This window comes from Garra rufa, chromosome 23, assembly GCF_049309525.1.
Source record: "Garra rufa chromosome 23, GarRuf1.0, whole genome shotgun sequence".
In the NCBI taxonomy this organism is placed as follows: domain Eukaryota; kingdom Metazoa; phylum Chordata; class Actinopteri; order Cypriniformes; family Cyprinidae; genus Garra; species Garra rufa.
The window spans coordinates 8,169,820-8,192,378 of record NC_133383.1 but is presented as its reverse complement, the minus strand read 5'-3'; the positions used below and the strand labels follow the sequence as shown (position 1 = coordinate 8,192,378).

The 22,559-nt window shown below is 37.9% G+C and overlaps 1 protein-coding gene across 1 annotated transcript in view; it reads left to right on the top strand.

Annotated features, from left to right (window-relative positions):
• vcanb (versican b) overlaps positions 1-20,189 on the top strand; it is a 36,302-nt gene extending 16,113 nt beyond the window's left edge. The window contains exons 7-15 of the mRNA XM_073829489.1: positions 1,804-2,520; positions 3,785-7,087; positions 7,247-7,360; positions 7,455-7,568; positions 10,419-10,577; positions 13,948-14,030; positions 16,705-16,849; positions 16,961-17,143; positions 19,762-20,189. Of these exons, the coding sequence (XP_073685590.1) occupies positions 1,804-2,520; positions 3,785-7,087; positions 7,247-7,360; positions 7,455-7,568; positions 10,419-10,577; positions 13,948-14,030; positions 16,705-16,849; positions 16,961-17,143; positions 19,762-19,895 (4,952 nt within the window). The 3' untranslated portion in view covers positions 19,896-20,189. The remainder of the gene's footprint in view (positions 1-1,803; positions 2,521-3,784; positions 7,088-7,246; positions 7,361-7,454; positions 7,569-10,418; positions 10,578-13,947; positions 14,031-16,704; positions 16,850-16,960; positions 17,144-19,761) is intronic.
• Positions 20,190-22,559: the final 2,370 nt, after the last annotated feature.

Below are 22,559 nucleotides of genomic sequence, written 5' to 3'. Positions count from 1 at the left end.
CCACATTTTATATAGGTCCATAAAAGTGTGTCAGAGTTAGCATGGATGTAGACAGCCGTGTTGGCCCCTACATTATGAAACATTCCAAGTGCACTTCAAGACTATTTACCTACTGATTGAAGTCAAAATAAGTAGTTAGGCAATATACAACCTAGCCAAAAATATTCTGGAAAGGAAGCTAAAGTTTCAAAATAAATATAAACTGTCAGGTTCTACCCTGCCATAGTGCGTCATTTTCCCAAAATAACTCTTTACCAGCCAAAAAATCCCTTAATACCTAGACGATTCTGCTGTTATTGGCATTTTGTAGAAATATCTTGACTTTACTGCCAGGAATTGTACTTACTTGGTCAATATTAAAAGACTAAGGGCTGTCTTATTTGGGATAAACTGCAAAAGTATTCTACAGTGTTTACCTGAATAGCACCTCATAAAGCTGATGTAGTTTCATCTATCACAGTTTAATGTACAGTGGAATGAGAAAGTTTTGGAACCCCTAGCAGAATCTGTGAAAATGTGAATCATTTTAACGAAATCAGAGAGATCATACAAAATGCATGTTATTTTTTTATTTAGTACTTACTGAGTATTTTACATAAAAGATGTTTCTCAGTTCACAAGACAACAAATGGGCTCAGAAATTATTAAAATAACCACCTTCAAATGTTTGGGAACTCTTGGTTCTTAATGCTGCGTGCGGTTACCTGGATGATCTTTATTTGTTGGTTGTTTATGAGTCCTTTGTTTGTTCTGAACATTTAAACTGCCCGCTGTTCTTCAGCAAAACCCTCCAGGTCCTGCAGATTCTTCAGTTTTCCAGCACCTTTTGCATGTTTGAACCCTTTCCAGCAGTGATTGTATGATTTTGAGATCCATCTTTTCGCACTGAAGACACCTGAGAGACTCAAACACAACTATTAAGAAGGTTCAAACATTCACTGATGCATTAAGAGCCGGGGGCATCATGTTTCCTACTGGAGCATGAGTGAATGTTTGAACCTTTTTTTAAATGTGTTTGAGTCCCTCAGTTGTTCTCAGTGTGAAAAGATGGATCTCAAAATCATATAGTTACTGCTGGAAAGGGTTCAAATATGCAAAAGATGCTAAAAAACTGAAGAATCTGCATGACCTGGAAGATTTTGCTGAAGAACAGTGCTCAGTTTAAATGTTCAGAACAAACAAGGGACTCATGAACAACTATCACAAAACAAAAAAGTATTAAGAACCAAGGGTTCCCAAACATTTGAATTTGCTATTTTTGTCTTGTGGACAATATGTAAACATCTTTTCACAGATGGTCTCGTCTCCATCCAGCTATTTTTAGCTGTACAAAACAGCAAATTTTGCTGCTTGATATTGCAAATTGGTGTGTTTTACCATATTATTTTAAGGTATTATCTTATTTATGAACACACTGGTTTGTAATGCAAACAGTTTTACCATTTACTGCACGTTGTTATTTTTCTCCTTATTTCCCTACAGCGCCTAATGAACCGGAAGTCTCACCCATAGACTTTCTTCCACGTTGAAGACGGTGGATAATTCAGAGAGAAAGCGTTGAAATATATTTTTTCTTGTATTTATTTTCTTTTCGGGGTTCTGTAGTACAATTCATTTCATTTTCAAACACAGTATTCAGATTCAGACTAGCTAAGACAAGGTCAAGCCAATCACAATTGAAAACCATTCATTTGTAATTCCATTTGGTTCCACTAGCGGCACCAAAGCTACAAACTTCATCTTGAAAATTATTTGTGAAATGCTCAGTCAAAATGACATATTTCCTTTTCTCTTTGTTCTTAGGATGGGAACCCACAACTGTACCCACGGTTGAACCCACAACACCTCCAGTTCTCTCAGTCACCCATCAGATCTCTTCCCTCAGTGCAGCCTCTTCTATGCCATCCCATGGCACCACAGAAGAGCCGCCATCCATGTTCTCTGCAAGCATGGCTCCACGTGACAGAGGCACTCCTGAAATGTACACCTCTGCTGAAGCCACTGATGTTGTTCCAACTAAAGCTGAGACTATTTCGGATATGGAAACCACAACTGCATTTAATGACTATGACACCTCCTTAGACAAAGACAGCTCCTTGGTGCAAGGGGTACCTGAAATGCCACATTATTCAGATTCCTTCTTCTCTATCCAGCTACCCCGTCAGCCCAATGCAGAGAACCCGAATTCTGTGATGGATACCCCACATATGGAATCCAGTGGTGTGGAGGGTAGCAGCAGCAGCGGTGACATGGAGACCCTTAAGAGTGTGATTCCTGCTTCACCTGTGTTCGTTACAGTCTTGCAAGGAGATCCAGACAAGCCAAAAATTGTGTACAAAGAGAACGAAACCATAGCAAACATGACTGAAGAAAGGCCAGACTCTCCTGGTTCCACTTTGATAATCCCAAATCTAAGTGAGGAGGACTTGCACAGCCAGCAAATTGAAGCCAAGAATGATGCAGACTTTCCACTGGGCATCAATTTGTTCATATACAACATTACGCAGAGAAATCAATCAGGTAGGTCAGATGGAAGTTCAGAAAATTTTGTCAATGCAAATTTTACCAAAGCTAGACAGTATACAAGTTGACTTCTTGCTCACATGAACCAGTATTGCTTGTCCTTTCATATTTTGGTGTGGCAGTGTTTTTCTGTGATTGTTGCTTGTCCAAAGCAGCATGTTGTAAATGAGTGACTTGGTTTAGGAAACTCTGAGATGCAAAATGAATGTAGATCTTGGCTAAAGAGAGGCCACATTTGGCTCTGTTGAGACACCTACTGCTGTCTTGCAAACAAAAGATTTGGACTTGGTCCTTTGATTTCATGCTTTAACATTTGGTTTGTGCCAAATCTTTACCTCATGCAGAAGTATAGCTAAACTAGTGGTGCCTATATGCACGAAGACCAGAAGAGAAACAGATCTTCCATGCCTTCCCATGACCTTAATTGACTTCCCGTGTTGCTGGAAAGAGTGATGAGGTTGATAAACATCTGTAAATAGACTGCAGCCAGTGTTCCTGTCTTGTAGGTCCTGTGGGTCGACATTAATCAGTTGACCCATTTATACCATTTGGTACTGTTGAAGGGGCACCTACTCTGGTAAAACATCAAGGAGAGACAGAGGTGTTTGGTGTGAGAAAGAGTAGCTCTCAAAGCCACAGACAAATGCTTCCCGGGTCAAATGGCAAAGCCTCTTAAAACAATCAGCGATGTAATCACTGCAGGCTAATTACTTTTCCTTACCTCGTCCAGTCTACTGATCAAGTTACCATGTGTGGTTGCTAGTGGTTCCACCAAAAGAAAAGAATATTTAATGTATGTTATTGAGGACTTGAGGATGTAGTAAAATGTTTGGCTATGTTTCACACATTTTAACTACGTAATGTAACAGTAGCTGGAATGGCTTTGTTTAATTTTGAACTGTTTAAAAATGAAAAGGGTCTTGTAATTTTGCAACATAGTGACTTTAGGGTCTCACAGGGACATATCACTGAATGGAATTTATAACAAGCTTTTCTCTGTAAATAAGTAGAGCCATTACTTATGTAGAAACAATAATCAGTAATATCTTGGCCACCAAATTGTAAGACTCTAGCCACTACGTGGAATATATATGGAGTGCCAGTTTCTAAGATGTTTATAAAGTAATTTTGGCAACATTAAGTCGTAACAGAATATGTAAGCAGGCTTTACAGTATATCCATCTTTGGTAAGCTGTTGGCTTACTCAGTATTATTATACTAACTCCCTTGTGTGTGATGTCTTTTAATTATTTGTGTGCAGGTAATTCTTTTGATACTGAGGGAGTTGATGCTATTCTGAAATTCCTTGGAGAACCAGGGATTTCTACTCCACTTCTAACGTCTACTGACAGTGAGCCACCTTTGGGCAGTGGAGACATTGCAGATTCATCAGCTTCTGTTACCATCACCCCAAAAGTGAGTTTCATTAACGGAAAGCATGAGCTAACTCTGAAACCGGACACTGACCAAACTCAGGAAGCTAGAGGAGACCAGTTTGACACTGCTGTGCCACCAACAGAAAAAAACATCCCTGATGATGAGATAGAAATACTTACGGGCGAGGCTGAAGGCACCACAACTTCCCCTGAAACAGTCGACTCTGGCTCAACGACCAGAAGCCCAACTAAGCCCCATTTCACAACAGAGAGCCTGGAAAATGTAACCACGACAGAGTTGCCCACATTTGTAACCAAATCCTCAAGCCAGGAGATGACCCCACAAGCCATATCATTTAGCATGCAGGAAGAAGGTTCTGGGATGCGCCCAACAGATGATGAAGAGGAACTGACTGTCTTGGAAGGATCTGCCGATGACACATATGTGGTGGCTACTGACGAAACTGAAATAGCTGAAACAAAGAAGCCTACAGTGGCATTTGGGGTGGACTGCAATACCAAAGGACCAACTGTTACAACTCCAGAATCCAGCACTGTAGAATTGAAGAAAACAAAAGACAGAGAAATAAAACCAGAATCTGAAGATTTTGAGGGCTCAACCTCCACTGAAGATGAGGGCTCAGGACAAGATATATATGCAACAGAAGAATCAAAACACCCAACTTTATCTCCATCTTTCACTGTTTCATCTCAAAGCTTTACAAGTTCCTTAACGAGTATTCATCCCGAAGAGCCAAGACAACCTGTTAGTTTAGCTTTGCCCAGTACAGAGCCTACAATTCGGGTGGTTTCTTCTCAAACAGAGGCAATCCCAGAAGGAAGCACACACTCTGACAAAGACCAAAACACAAGTACAACTAAGAGTCCTTTATTGGTGGCTGAGATTGAAAAAGTTGCAAGTACTATCTTCACCATCTCTGATGACATTAGCTCTGGTGATCAGCCAACTGAAGCATTCTCAAAACAACCCTTCTCTACAGCTACTGTTCCATCCCTTCTCATTCAACAAACTGAAGAAATGAGAGTTGCTGCATATGATGATGCAACTAAAGTATTTGAAGTTTCTGCAGAAGACGCAACACCACTGACTTTCACTAGTGTCCGAACTCAAACAAAATCCACAACCCAAAGTTCAGAGACCACCATTCTGCCCACAGATAGAGCAGTAATGTTGTCCTCCCAAGAGACTGTTTTAATCCAAGAATCACCTTCAGAAGAGACAACCACCTCAGTGCAGTCATCAGAGTCTTCAGGCTCCTATGGAACTAATCTAATCCAAGAAACACCTTCAGAAGAGACAACCACCTCAGTGCAGTTAATAGAGACTTCAAGCTCCCAAGAAACTGTTCTCATCCAAGAATCACCTTCAGAAGAGACAACAAGCTCAGTGCAGTCATCAGAGTTTTCAGGCTCCCATGGAACTGATTTAATCCAAGAATCATCTTTAGATGAGACAACCACCTCAGTGCAGTCATCAGAGTCTTCAGGCTCCAATGGAACTGATCTAATCCAAAAATCACCATCAGAAGAGACAACCACCTCAGTGCAGTCAGAGACTCCAGGCTCCCAAAAAAATGATCTAATCAAAGAATCACCTTTAGAAGAGACAACCACTTCAGTGCAGTCACCAGAGACCTCAGGCTCCCAAGAAACCGATCTAATCCAAGAATCACCTTCAGAAGAGACAACCACCTCAGTGCAGTCACCAGAGGGTTCAGGCTCCCAAAAAACTGATCTAATCCAAGAATCAACTTCAGAAGACACAACCATCTCAATTCAGTCGTCAGAGGTTTTAGTCTCACAAGAAACTGCCTTAATCCAAAAATCACCTTCAGAAGAGACAGCCGGCTCAGTGCAGTCACCAGAGGGTTCAGGCTCCCAAGAAACTGATCTAATTCAAGAATCATCTTTAGAACAGACAACCACCACAGTGCAGTCACCAGAGGGTTCAGGCTCCCAAGAAACTGATCTAATCCAAGAATCACCTTTAGAACAGACAACCACCTCAGTGCTGTCACCAGAGGGTTCAGGCTCCCAAGAAACTGATCTAATCCAAGAATCACCTTTAGAACAGACAACCACCTCAGTGCTGTCACCAGAGGGTTCAGGCTCCTATGGAACTGATCTAGTCCAAGAATCACCTTCAGAAGAGACAACCACCTCAGTGCAGTCAACAGAGATTCCAGGCTCCCCAAAAACTGATTTAATCCAAAAATCATCTTCAGAAGAGACAACCACTTCAGTGCAGTCAACAGAGACTCCAGGCTCCCCAAAAACTGATTTAATCCAAGAATCATCTTCAGAAGAGACAACCACCTCAGTGCAGTCACCAGAGACTCCAGGCTCCCCAAAAACTGATCTAGTCCAAGAATCACCTTCAGAAGAGACAACCACCTCAGTGCAGTCAACAGAGACTCCAGGCTCCCCAAAAACCGATCTAGTCCAAGAATCACCTTCAGAAGAGACAACCACCTCAGTGCAGTCAACAGAGACTCCAGGCTCCCCAAAAACTGATTTAATCCAAGAATCATCTTCAGAAGAGACAACCACTTCAGTGCAGTCAACAGAGACTCCAGGCTCCCAAAAAACGATTCTAATCCAAGAATCACCTTCAGAAGAGACAACCACCACGGTGCAGTCACCAGAGACTTCAGTCTCCCAAGAAACTGATCTAATCCAAGAATCACCTTCAGTAGAGACAACCACCTCAGTGCAGACATTAGAGGCTTCAGGCTCCCAAGAAAATGATCTAATCCAAGAATCACCTTCAGAAGACACGACCACCTCAGTGCAGTCATCAAAGACTTCAGAGGAGACAACACAAGAAATACCACTTTCTACATTTGGATTCCCAACGGAGAAGCCTCCCACCTCATTTACCCAGGTTTCCAGTTATCCCACCACCAGTGTTGCTACTGACTTAGAAGAGAACGAGCCAGTTCAGGTCTTGGATAGAGAAACTACTTCTGCTAGAGAAGACATTTTCACCACCCCTAAAGCCACAAGTACTGTGGTATTTGAAGGTAATGTTGTAGATTACGAAGATGCGGCGGGTGCCTCTATTGTTGAAGGACAACCACCATCCAGAGAAGAGTTCACCACAAGAAAACCAGAAGTCTGGACAGATTCCAGCTACACTGTTGAGAGCCATATGGAGGATTTGCAAGGTACAGTTCCACATGATGTTTTTGTAACTCACACAGTACAGTGCTTATCTTGTATAGTTCCTATCTTGAGGCTTACAAAATAACTGAATTACTTTGCTTCATAGTCCACGTATCCCTATATTTGTCCATCCACTCATGGATGCTACTTTGTTATTTCAGATCTCACCCTTTGCTCTGTCAATGTGTGTGAAAATGGCGGAACTTGCTATTTTAATGGAAAAGGAAACATTTGTGTCTGCACACCTGGATTCAGTGGGGAACATTGTGAAAATGGTTTGAAGCCTTTAATATTTTCAGGTTTGATTAGCAAGTATAGAGTTTCTAAGTAAAGTAAAACATTTTCATATCCTTATTCCTATTCCTGCAGACGTTGACGAATGCCAATCAAACCCTTGTCGCAATGGAGGTACATGTATTGACGGGTTAAACACTTTCAGCTGTGTCTGTCTGCCCAGCTATTCAGGAGCCCTCTGTGAGCAAGGTATGAAATCAATGCTAACGTGATACTATACAGTTTGATTGGGCTATGATTGCATATTTTAAACATGTATCTGCCTGATTGCCTGCTAGATTTCTATTGTAAGTGGAATAACATATAACTCTTAAATTATTGCTAGGAGCTGTTGAATGGAATATGTTATGATTTACAGTGCTAGTTTCTAAATAGTGAGCTATGGCTGTTTAATAAATCCACTGAAGCAAGTGGTATACAGTATGGTGGTCAGTCCAAACAGTTAGCATGAGCAAACCAAACCACAAAGTTCACCACATCTGGCAGGCCCGATCCTCCAGAGGGTGTGTGGTATGGTATCCAAAGGAATGAAAGCACATGTGTGCCAGCAATAGGGTTCAGAGAAAAGGTCAAACAGTCAGAGACAGTACTGAGTCTTCCCTTACACCCTTACAGTAGATCTAATAAGCAAACACTTAGAAAACCATAGCAACCACAAAGCAAAGTGCATAAGCACCACTCAGAAGACATTTGCAATCATAATTTTTGGCAATTTTTGGTCGGATTGTTGGATGTCATGATCTAACAATAAACAATTTTTAACAGCATTTAATAATCCATCTAAAGGGACAGTTCACTCAAAAAATGATATTCTGTTATTAATTACTAACCCTAATGTTGTTCCAAACCTGTAAGCCCTACCTTTCTGGGCCTTGAACATGGTAGTTGTATTGCTGTCTATACAGGGTCAGAAATCTCTTGGATTTCATCAAAAATATCTTAATTTGTGTTCTGAAGATGAACAAAGGTCTTACGGGTTTGGAACGACATGAGTAAATAATGACAGGTAAGTATTTAGTGACGTAATTTTCCCTTTAAATATGTATTACTGTATTTAGAAATGAAGTTTAAACCATTACATGAGGCTTGAAGGGGGAACGAAGTTGGTGCCAAATCTGCTGTCACGCTGATAATTTAGTCTGGGCATTGGCTTGGCATTGTTCTGTGCAGGGGTTAGGCTTTGATATGCTTGAAATGGAAATAAAATTCACAATGTGAGGGTTCAAATCACATTTACATACAGAGAGTGTCTTGTTGGCATTCAGCAGGAGCCTTGCTCCACAGTTAGTTTCCATTAGCCATCAAAATGCTCAGTGAAGCACTTCAAATATGAGAACATCCCTTTTGGATGGTCTGTTGTGGTTTTAGCTTTGACAAACAGCTTGTAAAAAAAAAGAAAACACTGAATCTCTTTTTCACATGGCTATGGACAGTGTTTGAGGATGATGAAGTCAAGCCGTTGATGTGAAGCAGGGCTGGGATTGATTCTGACATGGGTTTCTTGGCCCTTCTTTGCCATTCGTTCACTTAAAGGTGAAGCTCTTATGGTTCTGGGAAGGCTATTGTGATTGGCACATGGGTCCATGCTGGGAAAGCAGCTGGAATCAATTAATTCGTCATAATTTGTTCAAGAGGCTCATGGAGACCCCTACAAGTCACATTGGGGACAGAAACTTCTAATCACCTGCCTCCATCTCACGTTGGACTTTCCCCGCTATAAAAATAATCAGTTGACTTATGAATAAGAGCACGTTTTAACTTCGAAGAGAGCTATTAACCTTCTCAGGGCTTGACATTTGCGCACACTCGCACAGGCTTGATGGTCGTGTTGGGCGTTGGTCCCCCAATGGATTGGTTCCAGCTTCATACAAAATATTGCTGCCATTAGTCAGCAGAGCTAATCTTCTCCATGCATAAACACCACCTCTGAGGACATCTGTTTTCTCAGGCTTTTTATCCAAAGATTAGGGGGAAATCATAAAAACTCTTGCATTGCATGTAATGTAAAAAAGGCTAAAATGCAATATTTTAGCCAAACAGCATGAAACTTCATCTCAATTTATGAAGTTGCATGCAATTGCTAGTTGCTAGACAGTAGTGGTCAAAGTAGTTTTCCTGATTTAATCCACTGTCTGTATTACTTCTAAGTCTTGCAAAATACATAGGCAATTTAAAAACCACCAAAGTCGTGGATATTTTGTTAATATTTGCTCTGACCACAATTGCTACCATTTTTTGACTAAATGATGATGCTATGCATCATGATATGTTACACTTGGTCAGTTTGGTTCAAATATTTGTTGTGATTTAACATTACTTTACAAAAATATGCAACTTAAGACAACTGAAATTGGAGGGATAATTTACATTCTCAAGTAGATTGACGATTTGGATATTATTCCAGCAATTATAACAGATTTTCAGTGGTGCTTGCTAATGTACGTGCACAATGCTACGAAAGCAGTTCTGATAATCTACTGGACGTTCAGGGCAAAGGACGAAGCGAGCGCATAATAGTACGTAATCAGTTAAAGAAAACAGCACTATGGGCCGTGTGTCTGAGATGATTTACTTGGCCTCAATTTCTGGTGTTTTCTTTCCAGCCTCATTAGATGTCATTGTTTGCATTTAGCTTTCACACTGGGCGCTGCGGTCATTGGGGGGTTTCGGTCCAAGCAAAATGTTGATGATCCTCATTGTATGGCGTAGAATAAAAAGTGCTTTGCACTAGGTTATCCCAGTTAATGGCCGAACTCAAAACAGACGCAGTTCTGTGCGTCCATAAGCGATTATACTTGATCTGAAAGACAGGCTTGTTCATGGTTAACACTGAAGAAAATGACTACAGAGTCAATCATGAGACGTCTTTTCTTTGATAATCTATGGACACTGTGATGCTGCCTGTAGCTGCATCATGAGTCAACATCAACAGCATTTGCCATTTGAATTGGGGTGCATTGACTTGGCTGATATTTTGAATGCTATCCAATGTGTTGTCTGTTTTTCTCATGTTTCAATTTTTGTCATTCAACCTTTCAGATACAGAGGTTTGTGACTATGGCTGGCACAAGTTTCAGAGCCACTGCTATAAATACTTCACATACCGGCGAACATGGGAAGCGGCAGAAAGAGAGTGTCGTCTACAGGGTGGTCACCTCACCAGTGTCCTGTCCCACGAAGAGCAGCTCTTTGTTAATCGTAAGTTTACGATTTTCCAATAGTATTTATGAATGGTATTGTTAAAGCAAACAGTCATTTTAATGGTTTGAACAAAACCTCAACTCTTTTACTTCTTAACTTATAGAGTGCTGTAGATGATGTATTTTTGTAGACCAACCCAGAAGTTTGCATCACTCTGGTTCCCTCAACAAAAACCCAAGATTTTACCATTGAAATATTGGATTACTGACCAACAAAGTTTATGATTCTGACACGTTTCTTGATAAAAAATGAACACAACTTCTATGAATTCGACAGCATAAATACAAGCTCTAGAAGTGCAAAGCTCAATGAAGAGTATAAACAAGCTACACCACGGTCATATGACTTTAACGTCACCAACATTAATGATCCGACACCTCTTTCAGTCTTTGTTTAAAAACATTTCCCCTGAAAGTTTGAGTTAGAATAGTTTGCAATGCGTGATTATAAACACAACGAGGTTGTAAAAGCGAACTAGTGAGTAGATGAGTTTACCTGTTTGGCGTGATGAGGTGTAATATCCCCCAACAACCTCTGTAGGCCTATTTTAGGTATGTGCCCGAATCTGAATAGGCTACTGAATAAATGACCTATACTACCGAACCCCTAAAGGGAATAAATACGAGATGGGAGAAAAAATATATTTAAATGCTTTCTCTCGCAATTATAGAGTGTTTTTTACATTGTGTCATCGGCCGCTAGATTTTTTGGAAATTTGTTTGATGAAAATGTGCCTGTGCAACACCACAAAATGTTTTTTTTCTCTTTTTTTTTGGTTTTTAGAGCATTGCAATGAAGTGCTGCAAATGGCCAAAACCTGCAACGTTAGAATTTTTGCACTTCCAAACCATCATCTTGACATTTTTAAAATCCGTTTTTGGTTAAATATAGTATTATATATGTTATTATATTTAAAATATACACTGAATGTTAACAATGCCACTGAACCGAACGAACTTGCATATTTTGCTGCTTATTGCTGCTTAAAATGGTCTTGTTGTCATGTTTGGGCTGTACTAATCGGTCAGACCGGGAAAAACATTTGGAGTACTATAGACTGCCAAAAGTTATAACAAATCAAGTAGAAGAGAGGTTGGCCAAACTGAACCAGGGCAAGAATCATAACAACATTTGTGTTTGCTTTTATCATTTCCGGTCAGGTAGGTGAAATATTAGGCTAATATCTTAATTAACACTGCTCGTACATATCTTTACCACTTAACTTTAGTTTGTCAAAATATTGTGCCCTTTTCTGCTTACTAAGTCTTTATTTTTAACAGCTTCCACACATTTTTTCTGTGGTTTAGACAGCATGCAATCCATGCTGTTGTTTACATCCGAGTATTACCAATATGGCCATGCATCCGAGTAACTGACCAAACCATGATGTAAGTGCAAACCCTCTATATCGTTGGGTAATTATAATATATTAATTATACTATATAAATTGCAGGCATAAATTGCACTTTATACCTTCACTTTCGAGATTCGCAATCACACGTACTACTACGGACAGTGCTTAGCACACATTTTTACAAGCTTAAATGTTTGGTTCTCAGAATCTGCAAATCATTCGCCATCGTCTTATCAGTCATCTCTCCTTACTCTGTTTATGTGGTAAGTTTTTTTTATGCACTGTAATGTAACAGACTATGGCTAGAAGGCAGCTAACCATGTCCCTTTAGTGCCCCTGTAGAACGCGTTATTCATTTTCCGTGCCTTTCTGAACATAGTGTTAATATTCGGGCACATCCCACTTGTTAACAACTGCCTATTTTAAGACAAGTAAAAACGGTATGTATGTATTTTATGTTGTAGAATAAAATGTGAAAAAACTTGAGCTTGTGTTCACCACAGACCTTCCCCCATTTAAAGGACATTTAATAATGCAGCATTATTCTATGTTTTGACGTTTCAACTAAAACGGGAAAACAGGGCGGGACTATTTAAATAGCCAATAGCATTTTGTTTGTTTCACAGCTTGGGCCAAAACCTGGTAAAGCCGCATTTGACAGCATATGACAGCCACAATCTCATCCATATCGGTATAAAATATACCATTCTATGTAGAATTCAAATGGGTCCAATACGTTTTATGGTCTGCGGCGACTCACATGTATGACACACTCCATGATATCGTGTTTCTAGAAACAATGTGAAACCAGACTTCTTTCGCCCCAATGGAAAGTGTATATACACTGTCTGAATCATTCCCTATCCCCTATATATCCATACAGAAGTTCACCATACAGAAATATTGAAAAAATTCAGTAAACAAGTGATCGATTTCAGCTGCAGGTTCCGCGTCTATTGATAGTATAGGGGGCGGGACGCTCCGGATTTCAGAGAGCATTTGATTGGACAGAAAGTTTGATGAGAACCTGAAGTGCAGGGTGATGTCATCAAAATCGTCGATCCATATTGGAAGTTAGAGACTGTAAGTTTTGAATACGTATATCTTGTAAATGTGAATTTTTCATTGTTTCGAAACACAATAGCTTATAAATAACCTTAAGGCTAACATATTAAATAATAAAAGCCAAAAAAAACTAACTTTTGATTTCATGGTGGCTGATGGTTCGGAAGTGCTAAAATGCAAACTTTTCAGGTTTTAGCCGTTTGCAACACTTTATAGCAATGCTCTAAAAACCAAAGAAACATTTTGTGGTGTTGAGTTTTGCATTTTCATCAAATGTAAAAAAAATCTAGTTTTAAATAAGGCAAAAAGCAGATACTCAGCACTAGCTGAATTCTAGCACTGACTAAACAAAGCATAAGTCATATTAAAAGTGCTGTTGACTTTAAACTAAACAAATGTAATCTTGGCTCCTTGGGGCTCAGAAACTATTTGTTCTACATTTGTTTGTGTCATCTGATGTGTGGTTTGGTTTAACTGATTTCCTGCTATGTCCACTTCAGCCAGGTAGTCTATTAAAGATGTCAAAGAAATTCGCAAAGGCCCTCACACAAAAAGATTAATGATTTCCTTGCATTTCTCTAGGCTTCCATATAGACCTTTCTATAACAAAATGCACATCCACTAGCTTAAAGTTGTCTTTTTCTATGTTATATAATGCTTTCTCTTTTCCCAGTTTAATATGCAGAGACGACTATAAGTAGATTGATTGTTCCAAAGAGTATAAACACTGTGGTGCAATCAAAACATTTCTTTCGTTTGTTTGAGTTTCCCGACCGGCCTGACACAGCAGTTTAAGCCTGGAGCGGGAACTTTCCATTTTTCCCACCAATAAGCAAATGCAAATAGTCAGAACCATACAATTTGTCTTTAATGTCCTAAGTCATATAACTGTTTGTATGGACTAGTTTGGCAGAGATATATATTGAAATCTGTGTAATTGTCTTGTAGGCTTGGGACATGACTATCAGTGGATCGGACTAAATGATAAAATGTTCGACAATGATTTCCGCTGGACTGATGGACACCCTATGGTAAGATGGGATTCATTGTTTTGGTTTTAATAATGTCTGTTTATTAGAAGAACGTCTGTATTCCAGGTGACCATGAATTCAGAGAAATTAGTCATTCATGGTGTGTTGTTCTTTCCAGCCTAAATAAATGAGGTTGCTTGAACTCAATTCAATTCAATTCAAGTTTATTTGTATAGCGCTTTTCACAATACAAATCGTTGCAAAGCAGCTGTACAAAAAAAAAGTAGGCTACTACAATATATTTAGTAGCTTATTAGTAGTGACTACTGTATGTTAAGTCGATGTACATATGGTATAAATATTAAAAACAGTAATGGTGTAATCAAAAACAGATGATGAACACTAATAGTAATGATTATGTGTTGCAATCAAACTTGTAGAAAAATTGTGTAGTGCTGTATGTTGTTTCAAGGCTGGCATCATCGGCGGTCCTCTGAGGGGTTGGCATCATCTCTTCTTCTGAATCCAGACTTAATCTTGTGTAATTCCTAGTTACCACGGGATGGAAATCCCGTGGCAGAAACAGAGAAACAAATAGAGAAAAAATTAGCGTAGCTGCTGTTCCAACCAAGCAAAAATTATGTGTTTTGCCCAAGCTGAAGAATGTTGATGTGCATTTGATCAGATGTAACTGAAGTACAACGTTATGAGATACATTATGTGAATGCTTGGCTAAAGAGATGAGTCTTTAATCTAGATTTAAACATACAGAGTGTGTCTGAACCCCGAACCTTATCAGGAAGGCTATTCCAGAGTTTGGGAGCCAAATGTGAAAAGGCTCTCCCTCCTTTAGTGGACTTTGCTATCCTAGGTACTACTAAAAGTCGAGAGTTTTGCGACCTTAGGGAGCGTGAAGGATTGTAGCGTGGTAGGAGACTAGTTATGTATGCAGGAGCTAAACCATTAAGGGCCTTATAGGTCAGAAGTAATATTTTGTAAGTGATACGGAACCTAATAGGTAGCCAGTGTAGAGACCGTAAAATTGGGGTAGCTTGAAGCCTAAAATTAGTGTGTTCCAAACTTGTAAGACCTTCGTTTATCTTCGAAATACAAATTAAGATATTTTTGATGAAATCTGAGAGCTTTTTTGACCCTCCATAGACAGCAAGGCAACTGATACGTTCAAGGCCCAGAAAGGTAGTAAGGGCATTGTAAAAATAGTCTATGTGACATTAGTGGTTCAACTGTAATTTTATGAAGCTACGAGAATACTTTTTGTGTGCAAATAAAACAAATATCGCACATTGCGTTATTTACATAAACAGGGCTCTACAGTGCGACCATTTCAGTCGCATTTGTGCTGAGGGGAGCTTCAAAGGTTTCTATGTGTTTTTGCAACATTAAGTAATGTATCATGGAAATATCTAATGAATCCTTCCATAAAACAAAGTGTAGAGAGAGTTTAAATAAGAGATTCATTGTACAGTGTACAGAGCTTCGCTGATTATAATGGAACTTAGATGGTGATGAACTAAGATGAGTGACAGCTTTTAATGTTTTTTAAGGGAGTTTGTAAATGAGATATTGATTTAATACAGCAGTTAAATAAACAAGAAGTTATTATTAAGTGACTTACATTGTCTGACTATAACACTATTGCCTGATTTTGGGTCTAAAATGGTCTAAAACAAGTCACAACTGAGCCACTGCGCATCTACATTCAAACACAGTGTTGTTTGGTTTATGAATGAACATGCATTTTTAAACGAATCTAGTCAGTCACATGATTCAATTTCCATTCATAAAGACAGTCACTTGCTTTATTCCTGAATGAATCAGCCGTTCGAACGAATCAAGTGAATGATATGATTCAGAAATTAAATCAGTGACTTGCCGCCACCTACTGGCAGGTTTAGTTTCTTTTTTAAGTATCTTTTCAATCATTTAAATCATTTTATATTTCTGTATTTAAAATTTTAAAACATTAATCTCAACATGAATTTATGAATTTGATTGCATTCATGCCACCTCTGAGTCTCATAAAACATGAAAATACATCTACAAGCCACTTTTGTGTTCTTCTGTGCCACCTCTCTAGTACAAATACATTTGATTTAATTTGATTGGTAACTTATTTGTATTCTACTTGTTCTTATTCTGTTGTTTTAATTAGAAATTTTAAAAAGCGTAAATTTGGCATAAAATTTTAATAAAGTTGCCAAAAATGCCATTACAAAATTCTCCTTTAATTCACTTTTAGGAGTCAAATATCACCTCGTAATGGGAAGGCAAATTTTTGATCAGATATTTTGATTATTGATTAGAAGGTGCTCCTGAAATTTTGACTGTGCTCCTAAATTTTTTTAAGTTAGGAGCACAAGTGATACATGTGCATTTATGAATAATAATGCTACAAATATGCATTTTTAATGATCTTGTGTCATCCTCCTTATTTGATATTTATTTTAAAAAATCTTGCCTTATGCATATAAGTGGGGCTTGTGTGTTTGTGTCCAACCCATGCAAATTAAGTGCAGCAGTACATTTTGTTAGAATAACGCATCATCCCCTTTCCCCCATTTTATCGAGGAAAGTCCCATGTTACTCTGCCAGATGTCTATAAAGTGCAGCCTATTTAGATTCTTCCATGTGATGTTTGCGCCCTCATGTGGGCACATGCAGTGGTGCACAAGGAGTTGCAATAACATGCTCCTCTTGTGTACCTTCACACTAGCAATTTGAGAACTGGAGAGCGGGTCAGCCGGACAGCTTCTTCTCCACGGGCGAGGACTGCGTGGTGATGATCTGGCATGAGAGCGGCCAGTGGAATGACGTGCCGTGCAATTACCACCTGACCTTCACCTGCAAGAAGGGCACAGGTGAGACCTCCTCATCATTGCTCCACTGCTCCACTACTTCCTCCTCATTTAATCTACAGTGTAGCTCGCTGTCAGCTCATCATCTTTGACCTTCTTTTCTCTCTATCTCAGTGTCCTGCGGTCAGCCTCCTGTTATAAAGGACGCCCATATCTATGGCAGCATGAAGGCGCGCTATGAGATCAACTCTCTGGTCAGGTACCACTGCAAGGACGGCTTCATCCAAAGACACGTTCCCACTATCAGATGCAGAGAAGACGGGCACTGGGACCAGCCCAAAATCGCATGCTTGAATCGTAAGTCGCTGACTCTGAATTAAACAGATGTTTTGCCTCTGTTTAATTTCACTTTAATGTGTTACTTGCAGTTTCTTTGTAATTATTTCTGAAATTTACTAGCAAATGAAAATCTTTAGAATATGGAAGCCTGTTTCTTCCACTTAATAAAATTAAATCTCGCAATTCTGACTTTTTCTCTCAGAATTGTACAATATGAACTCGCAATTGCGAGACATTAAGACGCAATTCTGAGAAATAAAGTCAGAATTGTGAGTTTATATCTCACATTTCTGACTTTCTCACAATTGTGAGTTTACGTCACGCAATTCTGAGAAAAAAAGATCATAATTGGGATTCTATATCTCAGAATTCTGACTTTATAACTCGCCATTGTGAGTTTATATTCTGCAATTCTGAGAGAAAAGGTCTGAATTGTGAGTTTATTTCATGCAATTCTGAGCAAAAAAGTCTATATCTTAGAATTCTAACTTAACTCGCAGTTCCGGCTTTATAACTCGCAATTGCGAGTTTATGTTGTGCAATTCTCAGAGAAAATGTCAGAATTGCAAGATATAAACTCACAATTGCGAGAAAAAAAGTCAGAATTGCAAGATACAAACTCGCATTTGAGAGAAAAAAGTCAGAATTGCGAGTTTTTCTTTCAGTTCTGAATTAATTTCTCTGAACTGCACGTTTATATCTCTTATTTTTTACTTTCTCACAATTGTGAGTTTATATCATGCAATTCTAAGAAAAAAGTCAGAATTGCGAGTTTGTATCTCAGAATTCTGACTCAATAACTCGCAATTTTGACTTTATAACTCGCAATTGCTAGTTTATATTCTGCAATTCTGAGAGAAAAAGTCAGAATTGCAAGTTTATATCACAGTTCTGAAAATAAAATTCAGAATTGTGAGATTTAAACTCGCAATTGTGAGAAAAACGTCAGAATTGCGAGTCTGTATCTTGGAATTCTTGTTTAATAACTCGCAATTGCAGGTTTATATTCTGCAATTATGATAGAAAAAGTCTGAATTGTGAGTTTATATCACAATTCTGAGAAAAAAAAGTCAGAATTGCAAGCTTTTATCTCGCATTTTTGACTTTCTCACAATTGTGAGTTTATATCACGCAATTCTGAGAAAAAAAGTCAGAATTCTAAGTCTGTATCTCAGAATTCTAACTTAACTCACAATTCCGACTTTATGACTCGCAATTGCGAGTTTATATCGCACAATTCTGAGGACAAAATAGTCATAACTGCGACATATGAACTCACAATTGCAAGAATAAAAGTCAAAATTACAAGATACAAACTCGCATTTGAGAGAAAAAAGTCAGAATTGTGAGTTTATAACTCTTATTTCTGACTTTCTCACAATTGTGGGTTTATATCACGCAATTCTGAGAAAAAAGTCAGAATTGCAAGTTTATATCTCGGAATTCTGACTTAATAACTTGCAATTTTGACTTTAAAACTCGCAGTTGCAAGTTTATATTCTGAAAATCTGAGAGAAAAATCAGTTTATATCACAATCCCAGAAAAAATTCTGAATTATAAGATAAAAACTCGCAATTGTGAGAAAAAACATCAGAATTGCTAGTTTTTATCTCGTAGTTCTGACTTAATTTCTCAGAATTGAATGTTTATATCTCTTATTTCTGACTTTCTCACAATTGTAAGTTTATATCATGCAATTCTAAGAAAAACAGTTAGAATTGCGAATCTGTATCTCAGAATTCTGACTTAATAACCCACAATTTTGACTTTATAACTTGCAATTGCTAGTTTATATTCTGCAATTCTGAGAGAAAAAGTCAGAATTGCGAGTTTATATCACAATTCTGAGAAAAAAGTCAGAATTGCGAGATATAAACTCACAATTGCAAAAATAAAAGTCAGAATTGCAAGATACAAACTCGCATTTGAGAGAAAAAAGTCAGAATTGCAAGTTTATATCTCGGAATTCTGACTTAATAACTTGCAATTTTGACTTTATTACTCACAGTTGCAAGTTTATATTCTGCAATTCTAAGGAAAAACTAACAATTGCAAGAAAAAAAGTCAGAATTGCAAGATATAAGACTTTCTCACAATTGTGAGTTTATGTCATGCAATTCTGAAAAAAAGGATAATATATAAATATAAACTTGCAATTGCAAATTATCAAGTCAAAGTTGCGAGTTTATATCTCAGTTCTGAGAAAAAAAAGTCAGAATTGCAAGAAAAATGAATTGAGATAAAAAGTCGCAAAAACATTTTTTACATTTTTTTTCAGTGGCGGAAACAGGCTTTCATACTAGTGAAAACTATTTAAAAGTAAACCATACACTATTTATTTATTTATTAAATTCATTAGCTAGTTGTTATTCATTCATTCTGTTTTCAAAATGCTCTTTTCCATTATAGGAACCGAGTCTAATCAAGAGTCAAAAATGACAAAAAGTGTATTTCTGGTTGTCCAAAGCCATAAAAAAGTATTAATGTGAGGGGGTCATTATTCACAATATATATAAAATTATGTTCAAGTCATATGGTTTTGGAAGTGAGGGCGAGTAAATGATGACAGAATTTAAATGCTAATTTTGCTAAACTGTCCTTTTAAATTAATATAAATTTTCCTTTTATTCTGCAGCGTCTACCTACCAGAAGATGTATGCACACAAATATCAAAACAACAACTATTACAACAACAGTAAGAGACGCTACAGTGAGTCAACGCAGTACCGCCATCCCTGGTCAAAAACAGCAGATGATTCCAAACACTGATCACCAACCCAAACTACAGATGCTTCACATCTACAGAGAAAGTCTTTAGTCTAAAGGGGCAAAGCCAAACCATGTGCCTAATGAATGTTTTAAAGCCGAGAAGTTACCCTGAGGGACTGCAAAAAACACCATCACCCACCCACTGAGAGTGTACTTTGACTATGCAACAGTCTACATTGCATATTGTAATAATGTCTTAATGTTTTGACATGGGGAGGGGGGTTTCTGGCTGAAATGTATATAGTAGAGATAATGAACAAGTAAAAACAGCTGTGAATGGTGACTATTATTTTGTTTAATTCATCCGTAAATTTTGCTTACGAGGAACTGGATTTCCTGTTCTCTTTGGCTCAATAAGAGAGCACTATGGTACGAGCAGAGTATAAACAGAACAATTACAGTACGCAAAAGTAAAAGAACAATAGCCATTATATTGTTTCACATTGTGGTGGTGGTGGTGGTGGGGGGGGGGGGGGGGGTGTCACGGGCCTGGAGGACAAACAATGCTGAAAGGACTGCAACTCATGACTGGAAAACAAATCTTCAACATCGTCTTCCTCGGCAGCATCCTCACCAGTTGTTACTCAGATAACATCAAACCATTGTACACTCTCATAATCATATTCTCATATGGCATCAAAATATATATTTTCGGTGTTTTTTTTAATATGTGGGTTTGTAATATAACCATTTTTACTTTTTTTAAAATGAATGTCATGGTAAAATATGAAAATATGAATACTGTATGTGTGGTTGAATGAACTAGCATTTTGTCAAACCTTATTACAAATGTTACATGAAGCCATAGAAGTTTAATTTATTGCTGAAGATACATATAACAATGAATGAACTGTGAGATTTTGAATAATAAAGCGCTATTAGAATATTATAGACACGTTTAACGGTGTGTGTTCTTGCTTAGTAGCATTTCACAAAAATCCCGCGTTAATTGACCTTATGCACAGAGCCTTCTTTAGAACTTCCGCACAACGATAAGCCAGCTCGTAAACTTCCGCTGAAGCTCATTTTATATGTGCTATATATTAGGTGGACACTCTTGAGACTGATCTAGTGCCTCGTTCTTATCAGAAACTGAGAAAAATTATAATTGCAACATTATAAACAATGTTAGCGGCATGAACATTAAGTTTCATATTATTTAACAACATTTAATTTAAATGCGGTAATCCCGTACTCTCCGTATCTGCATAGCTGTACATTTAAATGCTGACAACTAAACACTATCATAACGTGTTTAGGCTAACGTTAGCTAGCTAGCGATATTTCTCTTCCAGGACATCTTAATCGTATTGTTGATAATCACTAACTTGCCTTTATAGTCATGAACACATTTTTAAAATCTTGCACTATTTCAAAGCCTTTATTATTTTCTAACTCTACAGCTGTGAAATAAAATGTACTTCAAGGACTCACTTTTCATTCATAAAAAAGGCATTGGAAAAAATGACTTTTCACGGAAAACAACGTCTATTTTTGGCTAAAATAATATGGAATAACCAATAGATGGCAGCAGAGGATTATTTATTATGCAGCTGCCTCTCCCTATATTTTTCCAAGATGTCTTGCTTTTCGATTTATTATAAAATTACCAGTATAATAAATTGTAGTAATAAATACCACCCTAAAGTATATAGTATAGCAAGTGCAGAAAGTCATTAAGCTCACACACAAACAGCCTATAAGGGTGAATTATTTAAATACTAATATATAGTTCACTACAAATACGTTAAATATTTATGGTATAATAATTAAATAATGCACTCAGTATGAATCGATAGGAATTTGAAATATTTTATAAAATTGAATAACTACTTTTAAGTTTTATCTTGAACTGTAAAATCTATTAAATAGCCTATATTTAACCAACACATACTTGTTACTGCTGTAGTTTTGTTACTCTGAATTTAGTTTGAATCATTTAAGCTCTTTTTTTTTTACATCAGATTGTCATTTGTTTGGTCCGGTTATTACTGTCAATCATAGCAATGACTCGCACATATTTAGCCGATTTACTCGCGAATTTTTTTAAACTGGCGTTTGTCATTCTTATTCTTTAAACGGTATACATGGACGATTGGTCCTCTCAGACAAACAAAACTTTTCTTCGATTGTGAATGGATTATGTAGAGAAAACGAACAAAGCACGCTCATATTAAGGCTCAGTACAGTTGACCGGAAATGACTTAGCTGGCTTGTCTAAACAAGGAAGTATTTCGTGCATATGGTCAATTCTGTCAGAAATTGCCTCCAGCTTGGTGCTGTGGATGGTTTTGACCAAAAGAGGGCGATGTAACGTTAACGGAGATATTTTCGCGCTATCGTGAAGTTGTCATGTGGCAGGAATAAACAGACATCTGCTCAGCTTCGACGACTTTCTAGTCGGCTAACGTTAACAAGGTAAGGACGTGGCTGTTTTAAGATGAAACCTGTTTAGTATTCATTTTGAGATTGCATCTTATAACTCTGGCAAGCTTCTGGTGTGTTTTCTGAGAGACTTTCAAAATGGCGTTTAGACTAGTAGAGGCTACCACTATTTCTTTTTACCTGACCTGAAAAACAAAGATTATTTCACTTTAATAATAAACATGTCCTAATAACTCCCATGTCATCCAAGATGTTCATGTCTTTCTTTCTTCAAAAAGA